Source organism: Pelodiscus sinensis, chromosome 13, assembly GCF_052426305.1.
Source record: "Pelodiscus sinensis isolate ZL-2025 chromosome 13, ASM5242630v1, whole genome shotgun sequence".
Classification (NCBI taxonomy): domain Eukaryota; kingdom Metazoa; phylum Chordata; order Testudines; family Trionychidae; genus Pelodiscus; species Pelodiscus sinensis.
Genome location: NC_143064.1, coordinates 35,600,629 through 35,612,946, shown reverse-complemented (window position 1 = coordinate 35,612,946; position 12,318 = coordinate 35,600,629). Strand labels below are relative to the sequence as shown.

Below are 12,318 nucleotides of genomic sequence, written 5' to 3'. Positions count from 1 at the left end.
TTTCACAATGCTTTCAACATCTGAGCAAAGACCGAACTGGGCATACCATCTGAGGGCTTGCATATTAATAGTGCACATTGCAACCAATAACTTATTCATAGCCAGTGCTTAGCCATAACTGTTCTTTTGAAAAATAATCTTATGCAGATGGTATTTATCTAATAATTGCATAAATAACCTGTGAACGAGGGAGTAGAAATTCTACTTAACCGACGCAGCTTTGACTCTACCTAACCAATTCATCTTACAGTCACCCGTTTTAGCAAAAGAATGACTCTGGTAAGTTTTCAAATAGGTATGAAATTTGTGACAGATAATAATTAAGAGAAATGTTTGATACCAAGCCCACCCTTTATTAATTCATTTCTCAAAACACTTATCAGTGCAAAATATTGAATTTGTGTAAGCATAACAACCGTGGAACTTCAGGTCCAAAAAAACAACAGAAAAAAAATCTCCAAAGTGAAACCAAAAGTTTTTAATACTGTATTCTTAGCAAGAACATTTTAACAAAGAATTTGTACTTTAACTTAATATGGTACAGAGAAACCATACTTAAAAGTTTCCATTACCTAACACTCTACTGCATATTCATTTTTTATCTTAAAAGACCAAAAGCCAAGCTGAACTGAGCATAAAAGCATCAATTATAATCCTCATATTACATCAGCTATTAGAGTTTAGCTCACACTTTTGAATTAGTCTAATGAAAGGACAGTTTTTACATCATTGTGTTAAAAATGTACAGACATTTTCCTTTAAAATGTAATATACTGTATATCAGCTTCAGTAAACAAAGCTTAATTTATAAACATAATTGAAACAGCTCTATGTTGAACAGTTTCAGTGATAAACTGGACTTGTATGACGTAAAGCCAGTGAGGACATTTGCAGCTTAATAAAATCATTGTGCCATTACTATACAGTAATCACTATCTCTTTTAAAAAAAAGTTAATTCTTTTGGGGAATAATTCCTTTATGTGCTTAAAAATACTACAACTTCTTTCTATCTTCTGGGACCTAAAAATGATCAGTTGCTTGGTTTGGTATGGTAAGTTTGTAAAAAGTCTCAGTATATCTTAATGACAATACGGCAGTTTTCAATGCAGCAACAGTAAATTTCTTGAAATTGTCTTTCAAGTTTCATGCTACAAATCCTGTTCGTCACACAGTACTGAAGGCATCAAAGGTTGGAAGGGATGCCTTTCCATACTACATAGTCTTCAAATAGCAATCATATATTTTCAACAATAGCTTCCTTCAGTACATAATAGTAGATTTGACATATGTTCTGTTTTCTGAAAAAAAAATAGTAAGTTGATTACATAGTGATTTATATACTTTGTAAATGAAATTTTCAGAGTTCTTCAACTGTGCAGTTGAAATTATGTGATTTGTAAGTGACATAGCCCTTGGATCAAGCATCTGTAACCTTGAAAATAGACACCCCTGCATTATGATGATTGGGGTCTTGTAAGGAGATATCAAGATAGAATCTTGTCCATGGCACAGTTGGAATAAGCTTAGTATCCAAGCAGATCCACCTATTTGGTGCATTGACTATACCCCTATATATGGCATGAGTCGTAGACTTCCAGATTGCTGGGACTGCAAGCATTTGTAACCCAGTCTCTCATCATAAACAGAGCAAAGGTCAAACATTAAATATTTAAAATATCGAATGCCATGTATTACCTCTTGTTGCCATCCTTTCCAAACTTAGTTTTAGTCTCACACAAAGTACCTCCTGCAACCCCATTGTAGCCCCAGACTTACCCCATCCTTAGCTCTTTCTACTCCATCCCCAGCATACCCTTTTGCAAAATTCCATGTATGATTCCTGTCAGTCAAACCAGCCCTGACCCTAGAGTACTGAACTCTTCTCCCTACATAGTCTGACTCCCCATGGCAGCTGACTTCATGGCAGCTGTAAATATCTGGATTGGACTGTACATTCCTTGAAAACTGATACCCTCTACCAATGACTTGAACAAAGCTGAAAATGCTGGAATTAATCATATCTCTAATTTTTTATTCCCAGAAGACAATTTTTAAACCGAAGAGGGAATAGAGTTAGTTCTAACTTTAAATATCCATGGACAAATTCCACATTATTGTGAAAGGGATCTGGCAAGGCAGATTTTGGTTCTATATAGTACATTTTTTAAAAAATAGAGACTTCAGAACAATTTTTCTGTTCTCTAATTCCTAACTGACTTACTTTGCACCTCCCATTAAAATAGGATAGTCTTATCTTTGCACTACAGGAGTATGGTTGCTTTGTAAATCCACTGAAAGCAGCCACATTGTGGAACATGGTATGCTTCTAGCGAGACCAAACATGCTTACATCAAAGAGAGAAAAGTCATTGTTTCCTTAGGTATAAAATCCTAGAAAAGTAAATGTCATTTTTTCTTTTGATTTTCTCCCGCCACAAACTTTTAAAAAATGAACTTGTTTTAGATGGCAGAACCATGATGTACTTAATGCATTGTTCAGCCTACCACAGAAAAAAAATGCAGTTTATGCTGTGCAGAGTAAAATGTGGCTATTAAAGACCCAAAAGTCTTCTACAGAGCAGTGCTCCTGAAGAATAAATCTACAGTGAAAATCAAAATGATAACAGGAATAAATCAGTGTGTGTTCCACAGAAAAATGGTGTTTTACTTAGAACACCCCTTCATGCAGTATTTATCTAATTACTTTCTTTTTGAGGAAACAAAGAGAAATCCACCCACACACATCATAAACAATTTGTGTGGGTTCAGAGACTATCATGTGTGATTGTCATGTTCAGCAGCTTTACGCCCAAAGAAAAATAAATGTTAAAATACCCACAGAAAGCCAAAGGTAATATAAATCCATTTTCCTATCCAATAGTCATTGAACTACTCGTTCTGATATTAAAGATGGTAGCAAAATGACAATCTTGAGTAGCATTCTGTATAATGTTAAGATCTATTCCATTGCTATTTTACATACGCCAATACTGAATACTCATAAGGAAAGAACTAGTATTGACCTGCTAACTGACACTGATTCTTGGAGCAACCTCAAACTTTGCCACATTTCAATTTCAAAATGCATTTCAGTTATAATATGAGTGATTTATCATTTAGCAGTAGCTGTCAAAATAAGCTCCTAGATAAAACAAAAACATCTGGAACCATAAACAGGGGAGAGCAGTAGCTGAATTTTAATCCAACTCTGACATGCTGAGTTCATTAGGAACAGGAAGTAGCTAATTAGCAATTGAATGTTTCATGTTTTCAAGACTGCTCCTACTCCCCATACAGAGATGATCTAATATGTACTTTGCAGGTAAATAAGACTGAAGATCAGGAGGAGCCAGGGAACCTCAGCAGGAGTTAGAAAAAAATACTTTTGGGGACCTATGATTGACAACATTTAGTGTTTTAAGATTCATAAGAGAAAGTTTGGGGAGTGGGACAGCAGAAATGTACATATTATGGTTTTTTAAAGCAGATTCACAAGTGTTCCTCACATTGCATCCTGTAATGTATTTTAGTTTTGTACATTTAGCTAACGGATTGTTACTCATGTTGCCCTGTTGATATAGCAGATATTGATTGTCCTTGAATGCCTTCAGAAGACCCTATTTAGACCCAAGGGCTTAGTGCATAGTCTATATGCTTTCATATGGGAGACCTATTTCATTAACACAAAAACTCCGTACTCTGCAAGGAAGTTGCTTCCTTCCTAGTCCACAGGAGCCAAGATTTTCAAGAGTATGTTGGTGCCTAATGATGCAAATAGGCATCATGTAAATTCCACTAAGAATGTTCACTGACTTATATGCATGACACACCTAACTGCACAACACCAAATGACGAAATAAACTATTCTGAAATACCATTGAAATAAGATCTGCAATTTGCATCTAAGTGAGGAGAACCAGCTGAACGATTCACAGCAAAAAATTTTCATCCATGTGTATCTATTTTTCAAATGTACAAAACATTTGCAAAATTGGAACTAGTTTAAGAAATAAAGTGCTATTCCGAAACATTCGTTACTCGACATAGAATGAGATTTACAGGGATGTCAGAATAGCGAGCCTGAAATAAGGTGCTTCCTATGAACATGCAGGATTGCTATTTTGGGATACTCTGTTATCTTGAAATAGCGCTGCAGTGTAGATGCAGCCTTACACATAGGGAATGGGAAAGGCTGTGTATAAAAGCACTCCAAATAATCAGCCAGTATGTATTACCTAGCATTACTAACTTACCTGATCATGCAGTACATGAATTCACCCCATTCAAAGGGCTAGTACAGGAGTTATACACAAACATTATTTTGTGGTTTCAGTGGCTTTTATGTGAAACACAGGCCTTTGTGTTAAATTTCACCCTGATAGATCTTGTAATAAAAGGCACTTTGCTTAATCCAGACACATTTAACTAGAAAAAATTGCTTTTCTGTAGGACATCTCAGGGATTATGTAGCACCAACTACTGCTCATCAAGAATAATTTCATGTAACATGTGATAAACCTTGACTTTAGCAAGGCTTTTGATATGGTCTCCCATAATATTCTTGACAGCAAGTTAAGGGAATGTGGATTGGATAAATGGACGGTAAGATGGGTAGAAAGATGGCTAGAAGGCCGGGCCCAGCGGGTAGTGATCAAGGGCTCGATGTCAGGATGGCGGTCGGTTTCTAGCGGAGTGCCCCAAGGTTCGGTTATAGGACCGGTTTTGTTCAATATCTTTATTAATGACCTGGATGAGGGGATGGATTGCACCCCCAGCAAGTTTGCGGATGACACTATGCTAGGGGGAGAGGCAGATACGGTGGATGGCAGAGATACAGTCAAGAATGACTTAGACACATTGGAGGTCTGGGCCACAAGAAATCTGATGAGGTTCAACAAGGACGAAGAATCCCAAGCATTGTTACAGGCTGGGGACCAACCAGCTAAGTAGTAGTTCTGCAGAAAAGGACCTGGCAGTTACAGTGGATGAGAAGCTGGATATGAGTCAACAGTGTGCCCTTGTAGCCAAGAAGGCTAATGGCATATTAGGGTGCATTAAGAGGAGCATTGCCAGCAGATCCAGAGATGTCATTATTCCCCTTTATTCGACTTTGGTGAGGCCACATCTGGAGTATTGTGTCCAGTTCTGGGCCCCCCCACTACAAAAAGGATGTGGACACATTGGAGAGGGTCCAGCAGAGGGCAACCAAAATGATTAGGTGGCTGGAGCATATGACCTACAAGGAGAGGCTGAGGGAGTTGGGTCTGTTTAGTCTTGAGAAGCGAAGAGTGAGGGGGGATTTGATAGCAGCCTTCAACTTCCTGAAGAGAGGTTCCAAAGAGGATGGAGAAAGGCTGTTCTCAGTAGAGACAGATGGCAGAACAAGGAGCAATGGTCTCAAGTTGTGGTGGGAGAGGTCCAGGTTGGATATTAGGAAAACCTATTTCACTAGGAGAGTGGAGAAGCATTGGAATGGGTTACCTAGAAAAGTAGTGGAGTCTCTATCCCTAGAGGTGTTTAAGTCTCGGCTTGACAAAGCCCTAGCTGAGTTTATTTAGTTAGGATTGGTCCTGCTTAGAGCAGGGGGCTGGAGTTTTGAAGTCTCTTCCAGCTCTATGGTTCTATAATTCTATGAACTGGTTTAAGGTGTTCTGCCTAAAGCACTTGTTGAGATCTATTTCTGTGGATGGTAAATGCAGTGTATTTCTTGATTTTATTCTTGACTAATGTCAATGCTGCTATTATAAATATTTAAAATGGAGAGTGGCAATGTGTAAGAAATTTCCATGGGGTAATATTGTTTAGTAGTCCGGATTTTAATGCTGCCACTGACTTGCTATTTAAATTTTTCCATTAAATTCTCTACTAAATACTAAAGCCTTTAGTTTTCCAATCTGTTAAATAGCAGTGGAATTCCTTTGTAGAATAATGGCTACTTTTAAATCCATGACTGAGTGGCCAGGTAGGTTAAAATGTTCCCTTCTGGAATTCTCCAACAATTTCCACCCCACTAGAAACCTCAGCCTGCATCGGGCTACACAAGAGATCCACTGCCTTGACACTACAGTACAAATAAGTGATGGTCACAAACACCACTCTTTACTGGAAAACTACTGACTACTGTTCTTATCTACACGCCTCTAGCTTCCATCCAGGGCACATCACACAATCCATTGTCTGCAGCCATGCCCTAAAATACAACCAGATTTCCTCCAATCTACCTACAAGACTTTAATACCCACCTGGAGAAGTGTGGAAACAGATAGGCTGTGTCTAGACTGGCCAGTTTTTCCAGAAAATCGGCCGCTTTTCCAGAAAAACTTGACAGCTGTCTACACTGGCCGCTTGAATTTCTGCAAAAACAATGACTTCCTACTGTAAGAAATCAGTGCTTCTTGTGGAAATACTATTCTGCTCCCGTTCAGGCAAAACCAGTGTAGACAGCTCAGATTTGTTTTCCACAAAAAAGCCACGATCGCAAAAATGGCGATCGGGGCTTTTTTGCGGAAAAGCGTGTCTAGAGTGGCACGGACGTTTTTCCGCAAAAAGTGCTTTTGCGGTACAGCGTCCATGCCAATCTAGATGCTCTGTTCCAAAAATGCTTTTCATGGAAAAACTTTTCCGTAAAAAGCATTTCCAGAAAATCATGCCAATCTAGACACAGCCATAGAGCCAGACAAGTACTCAGAAGTTACCTACTTCAAGACAGATTCAAGAAGGAAAATAACAGAACATCACTGGGCCTCTCCTACAGTCCCCCAGCTTAAACCTCTCTAGCTCATCATTGACAAACTACAACCTGTCCTGGAAAATGATCCCTCTGGCCAATCCTCACCTACAGACAGACCTTCAACCTGAAGCAAATACTGACCAGCAGCCACACACCACAGCTCAGATACACTTACCCAGGAGCCTACTCCTGCAACAAACCCTGTTACCAACTTTGTTCACATATCTATACAAGCCACACCTTCACAGGACCTAACTATATCAGCCACAACATCAGGAGCTCATATAACACATCCTCTAATGTGATATATGCCATCAAGTACTAGCAATGACCCTCTACTATGTATATTGGCCAACTGCAACAAAAGATAAATGGACACAGATCAGACATCAGAAATGGAAACGCACATAATCCTGTAGGGGAACATTTTAACCTACCTGGATATTTACAGAGAGAGGCTGTTGAACTGGAATTTATTTACAAATCTGACACTGTCACCCTGGGCTTGAATAAAGATATTAACTGGTTAACGTGCTACAAAGCCAATTTCCCCAGCCTTTGATATTCGCATTTTCAGATCAAAAGCTATGAATAGGACATGCAACATGCAACCCCACTTAATTAGCTTCATTAACATGGGTCCTACAATTGACAGGTAACTTCATTTCCTGTTATATAGAGCTTGGAATTTATTTCCACTCTAACTTGTCTGATGAAGTGGGTTCTACCCATGAAAACTCATGAGCCTATATATCATTGTTAGTTTCTAAGGTGTGTCAGAACTATTCCTTGTTTTTAAAAGTTATAGACTAACATGCCTTCCCTCAGACTTTCTACAAGTAATGAGAAATTTAAATATTTCCTATTTCAAGATCACTGTTCAGACATCAGAAACAATTCTGTATTAATAGTTGTGCTACTGAATTTGATTATATGGCAGGGGCAGGCAGTAACGTGGTGGTGGTTTTCCAGGGTTAGCCCCTGGTGAGACACCTCCACTATACTTACCTGCACAGCCACAGGTACAGGTGATTGTGACTCCTTTTGGCTGTGGCTTGCTGCTCCTTGACAATGGGAGCAGTGGGAAGTGGCACAGATCGGGACACCTCTTCCCACGGCTCCTATTGGCTGTGAATTGTGATTTGCGGTAAACGGTAGTGGCTGTGCAGGGAAATATAGTGATGGGGGCCCACCAGGAGCTAACCCTGTTGGGCCAGTATTAGCTGACCCCTGCTATATGACATTCTCTAATTTCATACAATCAAATCTCCAAGAAATTTAAAGTTTTAAAAAACATTTTTGATGCAGTTTTTAGCAGAAAGGCAATAGAATACAAAAATTCATAGTACCAAAGAATATTCAGTAACTCTTTCCTGCCAGGGTTCAGCTGACTGCAATAGACATACTCTTTTTATAGCATTTTATAGTATTATACAGTTAAGATTTGAATAAATCTGTGTGCAATAAATGTATTCTTTTAGTAGGTTTAATCCCTTAATCAAATATTCATTTATGTGGGCTTCATTCTATTAAAAATGAAATTACACAAAGGTGAGCAAAACTGCAGATTAACAGTAGTTTAAAGCTTAATCTCATTCTCTAGGGGCAATAGTGACAATATAAAAAGTGCATAAATGATATTCCCTACCACTAAAAAATGCTTATGAGCCCCCTGTGTATGTTATACTGTTTTACAACCTACAGTGAAATGCATGACTAGTTTAATAAGCAAGACCTTTAGAAAGCTTCTCCCCAGCTCCTGCAATGTATAACTAAGTAAAAATTGCTCAGTTCCTATGTGACCGAAATCCTATTGTAATTTTCCTGTAGGATTATGTTTTCTTTCCTGACAAAGTAGTTATTTCAAGGTATATATACCTCTTTTTTTTCCCACAACATAATTGTTCAGTGTTTTTGAAGGCTTAATTTATATTAAACACGACAAAATTGGGAGGCAGTAATTACAATTATCATATATAGTCACATTTTATACTTAATTTATCCCTCTTTTTTTCCTTCAAACCCATTTCTTTTGGTCCTTCTCCCCCAACCTATAAGCTACTGTACAAAGTCTGATATTTTCAGCCTCCTACTTGTGACAGTGCTCCTTTAAGAAAAATGAGGAAGCAAACAAGCACAGAATCACTCTAAGTCAAACACTTTTCTCCACAGTTTTTTTTATTCCATTTTTCTTGTTAACATAGGAGATGTCCCTTTCCTATTGTGGTTTGTACAGGAGAGAGCTGGTAACCTGAATATAAAATGAGATTTTTTTTAATGTGTTACAGAAGAGAAGGGCAAGTCTATCATACACTAAATACAAGATATGCAGATGTTGGTTGCAAACGCCCAGGTGAATACATAGTGAAACAGTATTGTAGTTAGTGCTGAGATAAGATTCAAGCCTACTAAAGCTTTATCTCTGATTAAAATGTTCACATCTTCTTCCTAAGAACCAATAATGGATACATAGAATATAATGGATGGAGAAGCTTTTCTGCTGGAAAAATTCATTTTCTTTTCCTAGTTTTCCGTAAATAAAAACAAAAGAAAACAAAAAAGAAATCAATCCCCACACAAAGCAAACCAATCCCAATTCTTTCACCTGCAACCGAAAATGTTTCATATTACTGAGCACCTAGCGTGTGACTAGCAAACAAGCTGCTTTGGTTTAGAAGTCTCAAAAGATGCATATAACTTTTGCTATCCTTATATCAAGTATAGGCTAATGTTTTTGTTGCAACCATTACAGTATTTTATTCAGAATTATTATTCTTGCAACATTAGAAAATTAAGTAGTACCTATTAACCAGTGGAATCCTTACTCCTCCATGATAACAAAAGGTGAAATCAAATGTGGATCCATTGACTTTTAAAAAGGAGCTCTTGGAATGGGGGAAGTAGCTTCGACTTATTTAATAGAACAGAAAGGGAATATTTTATTAGAGAATGTATCACTATGTAGGGGTCTCTCAAAACAAAAAGTTCTGTTTAACACAAACAATATGATACACTATTTTTTAAAATTCTACTCACAGTTTAAGGAACCCTGCAGAAACTACCAATGCAACCAGCATGAGAAGAGTGCTTTATGGAAACAGACATAAATGAGACAAGGCAGAATACATATAAGTGAGAGAAAATAAGGTTTGGGTGGAGGAGGGGACACAGGATACAAAAAGGAAGGTATTTGAGGGTATGTCTACACTACCCCGCTAGTTCGAACTACCGGTACACCTCGTGGAACTTTTTTGCTTCTTTACACATTTGGCAAAGGTGGAACGAGGTGTACCGGTAGTTCGGAATAGGAATCCTAGTCCGAACTACCTAGTTCGAGCCCCGTGTAGCCGCGCTGCACGGGGTTCGAACCAGCGGGGTTTTAAAAATGGCGGCTCCCCGCTTATGCAAATGAAGTCCGGGAAATTCAAATCCCAGGCTTCATTTGCAAGTGCAGTATGCCTACATTACCCCGCTAGTTCGAACTAGCGGGGTAGTGTAGACATACCCTGATGAGAGCCTTCTGGGCAGTGGGAGAAATAACAGGGCTCTATTACATCCAAAGGTAAGATGCTAGTCTTAAAATGCCAGATCTGATTCCCTTCCCTCCTCCCTGCTCCCCATCCTCACCCTGACAATGTCACAGGGCCTTGGCCTGTTCTTACTGAAGCTGTGACTTCAGAGGGATTAGGACATTGGGACTCAGGCTCGCAAGGTGCTGAACTCTTTTAGTATGATATGCTAAGTACCCTCAACCACCACTGACGGCAACTTGTTTCAGTGTGATTTATAAAGTGCACCTGGAGGCAGAATTTGGTACAGTGACAAAGTGGTGACTAAATTGGGCTCATTTCTTTTTGTCACAGAGGCTGACTTTTACAATTGGCTTTGGTACATTGAGATACTAAAAAGCAAATACTGGGTTCCAGCAGATTTATAATAAATAATAGACAACAAAATACATTCTAAAGTTAAATAGTCTTTTATCTTTGCCAAATGTGTAAAGAAGCAAAAAAGTTATGGATGCTTATTGATAGTCATCATTAAATATGTTCCTGGCTTTTCAAAAACAAAAATTGCAGCAGCATTGTGTCACTTTGCCCTTGTACTTTATGGTGTATTTCTCAGACTTTTTTACTTATGGAAGTCAGTTTCCCAATAGTGTCTTCTGTTTACTAAAATATAGGGCTTTCATTTTTTGTATTGGTTCATCTGGTATTAAATTATTATCTGTTTATAAAAAATAAGATAATGTGCTTTGATTATTGTATCAATATCCTCCAACAATAAAATAGTCATACAAAAGTTTACTAAGGTATAAACACGCAAAAGGAGAAGTCTCCTTGCGATCATAAAATGATGTTATTTTCTGTTCAGCAGTTCATGTTACTGCTGTTCATGCTAATTAATTAAAGGAGCTGTTGCTGTAATGTGCAAACAGGGAATCTGAGAAACTGAGAGGGCTTTTAGGTCTCTGAGTGAAGTTAAGTCAATCTGGGTGCGGGCAATCAAATGTAATGAAATCACTTGTCAGTGCTAAGCTTGCAAAAATTGTGAAGTTTGACTAGGGAGTAAAAGGATTATAATTAGATTTCCAATAGGATAATAACTAAATGGCAGAAAGCAGTAAAGGGAAAATATTACTTTGTTAGCTAATGGTGCTGCTGTTCAGTTTTAGTTTTTATCAGCACACTTGTAGTTGTGCTAATTTAATTTGCTTTTATCAGCAAAAATGCACCACTCAAATGGTACTTGAATGTCATTTGCAAAAATCATTGATCTGAAGGTGCACTTAATGACACCTAGCATGTTTATTTTATGTGAAACGGAGCTTGGTTGATAAAAATGTTTATGTGATATCTTTTTGGCCCACAAGTAAGTTATGGAAAGAGGAATGGAATAATACTTGTGTGCATGCTTCACCGTTTCCTTCACCATTCGACTACCTAGTGGACATAATCACAACAATGCCTATTCATTTTTTATTTTGTCAGCTGAAAGTATTTACCCAGCTTACGCTATACTCAACTGATAGACCACATTTAGGAGGATTGCAGTATAATATGGATGTTAGACATGTGGTAGTGCTATAGGGACAAAATTTCAGATCAGTTAAAAAGAACCAACTAAACTGAAAAGATTTATAATACATATCAAAATCCTAGTACATGAACAGCTTGTATTAATAAAATCATTTTAAGAAATGAGCATAAAATACAATATGACTTAATTACTGTGACAAGTAGTCATACAATATTTTTGTAATTCTCTTTTAAAACATCTTAAGGCGATATTGGCTGTGGAACTAATTGAATTTCAAATGAAAGGCACTGTGTGAATGATAGATTTATGTCCAGCAGAGCTACTGGCAATAGAAAAAGAAAGGTCTTCACTGATGCCAGAGCTTTTTGCTATGAACTGCAGATATTTTTTGGAAACAGCTTTGTATTAGGGATTCACAGAATTGTTATCCCCACAAAAAAAAACAAGCAAATGAAGATACTGATGGAGATTGGTTATATTCAAATTGTTAAAGGCTAAAGGGCAATTTTAGCTGCCAAGTTTTGAAAAAGTGTAATCAAAAGAAAATG

The 12,318-nt window shown here is 37.8% G+C and overlaps 1 protein-coding gene across 4 annotated transcripts in view; it reads right to left on the bottom strand.

Annotated features, from left to right (window-relative positions):
* Positions 1–456: 456 nt before the first annotated feature.
* DACH2 (dachshund family transcription factor 2) overlaps positions 457–12,318 on the bottom strand; it is a 673,780-nt gene continuing 661,918 nt past the window's right edge. For 2 of the 4 annotated variants that reach the window (XM_014569658.4, XM_075940744.2), the window contains one exon: positions 8,762–9,253. In XM_014569658.4, coding sequence (XP_014425144.3) covers positions 9,147–9,253 — 107 coding nt within the window. In that variant the 3' untranslated portion in view covers positions 8,762–9,146. Of the gene's footprint in view, positions 1,300–8,230; positions 9,254–12,318 lie in introns of those variants that run through there. The other 2 variants (XM_006115313.4, XM_014569659.4) reach the window with 2 other exon arrangements.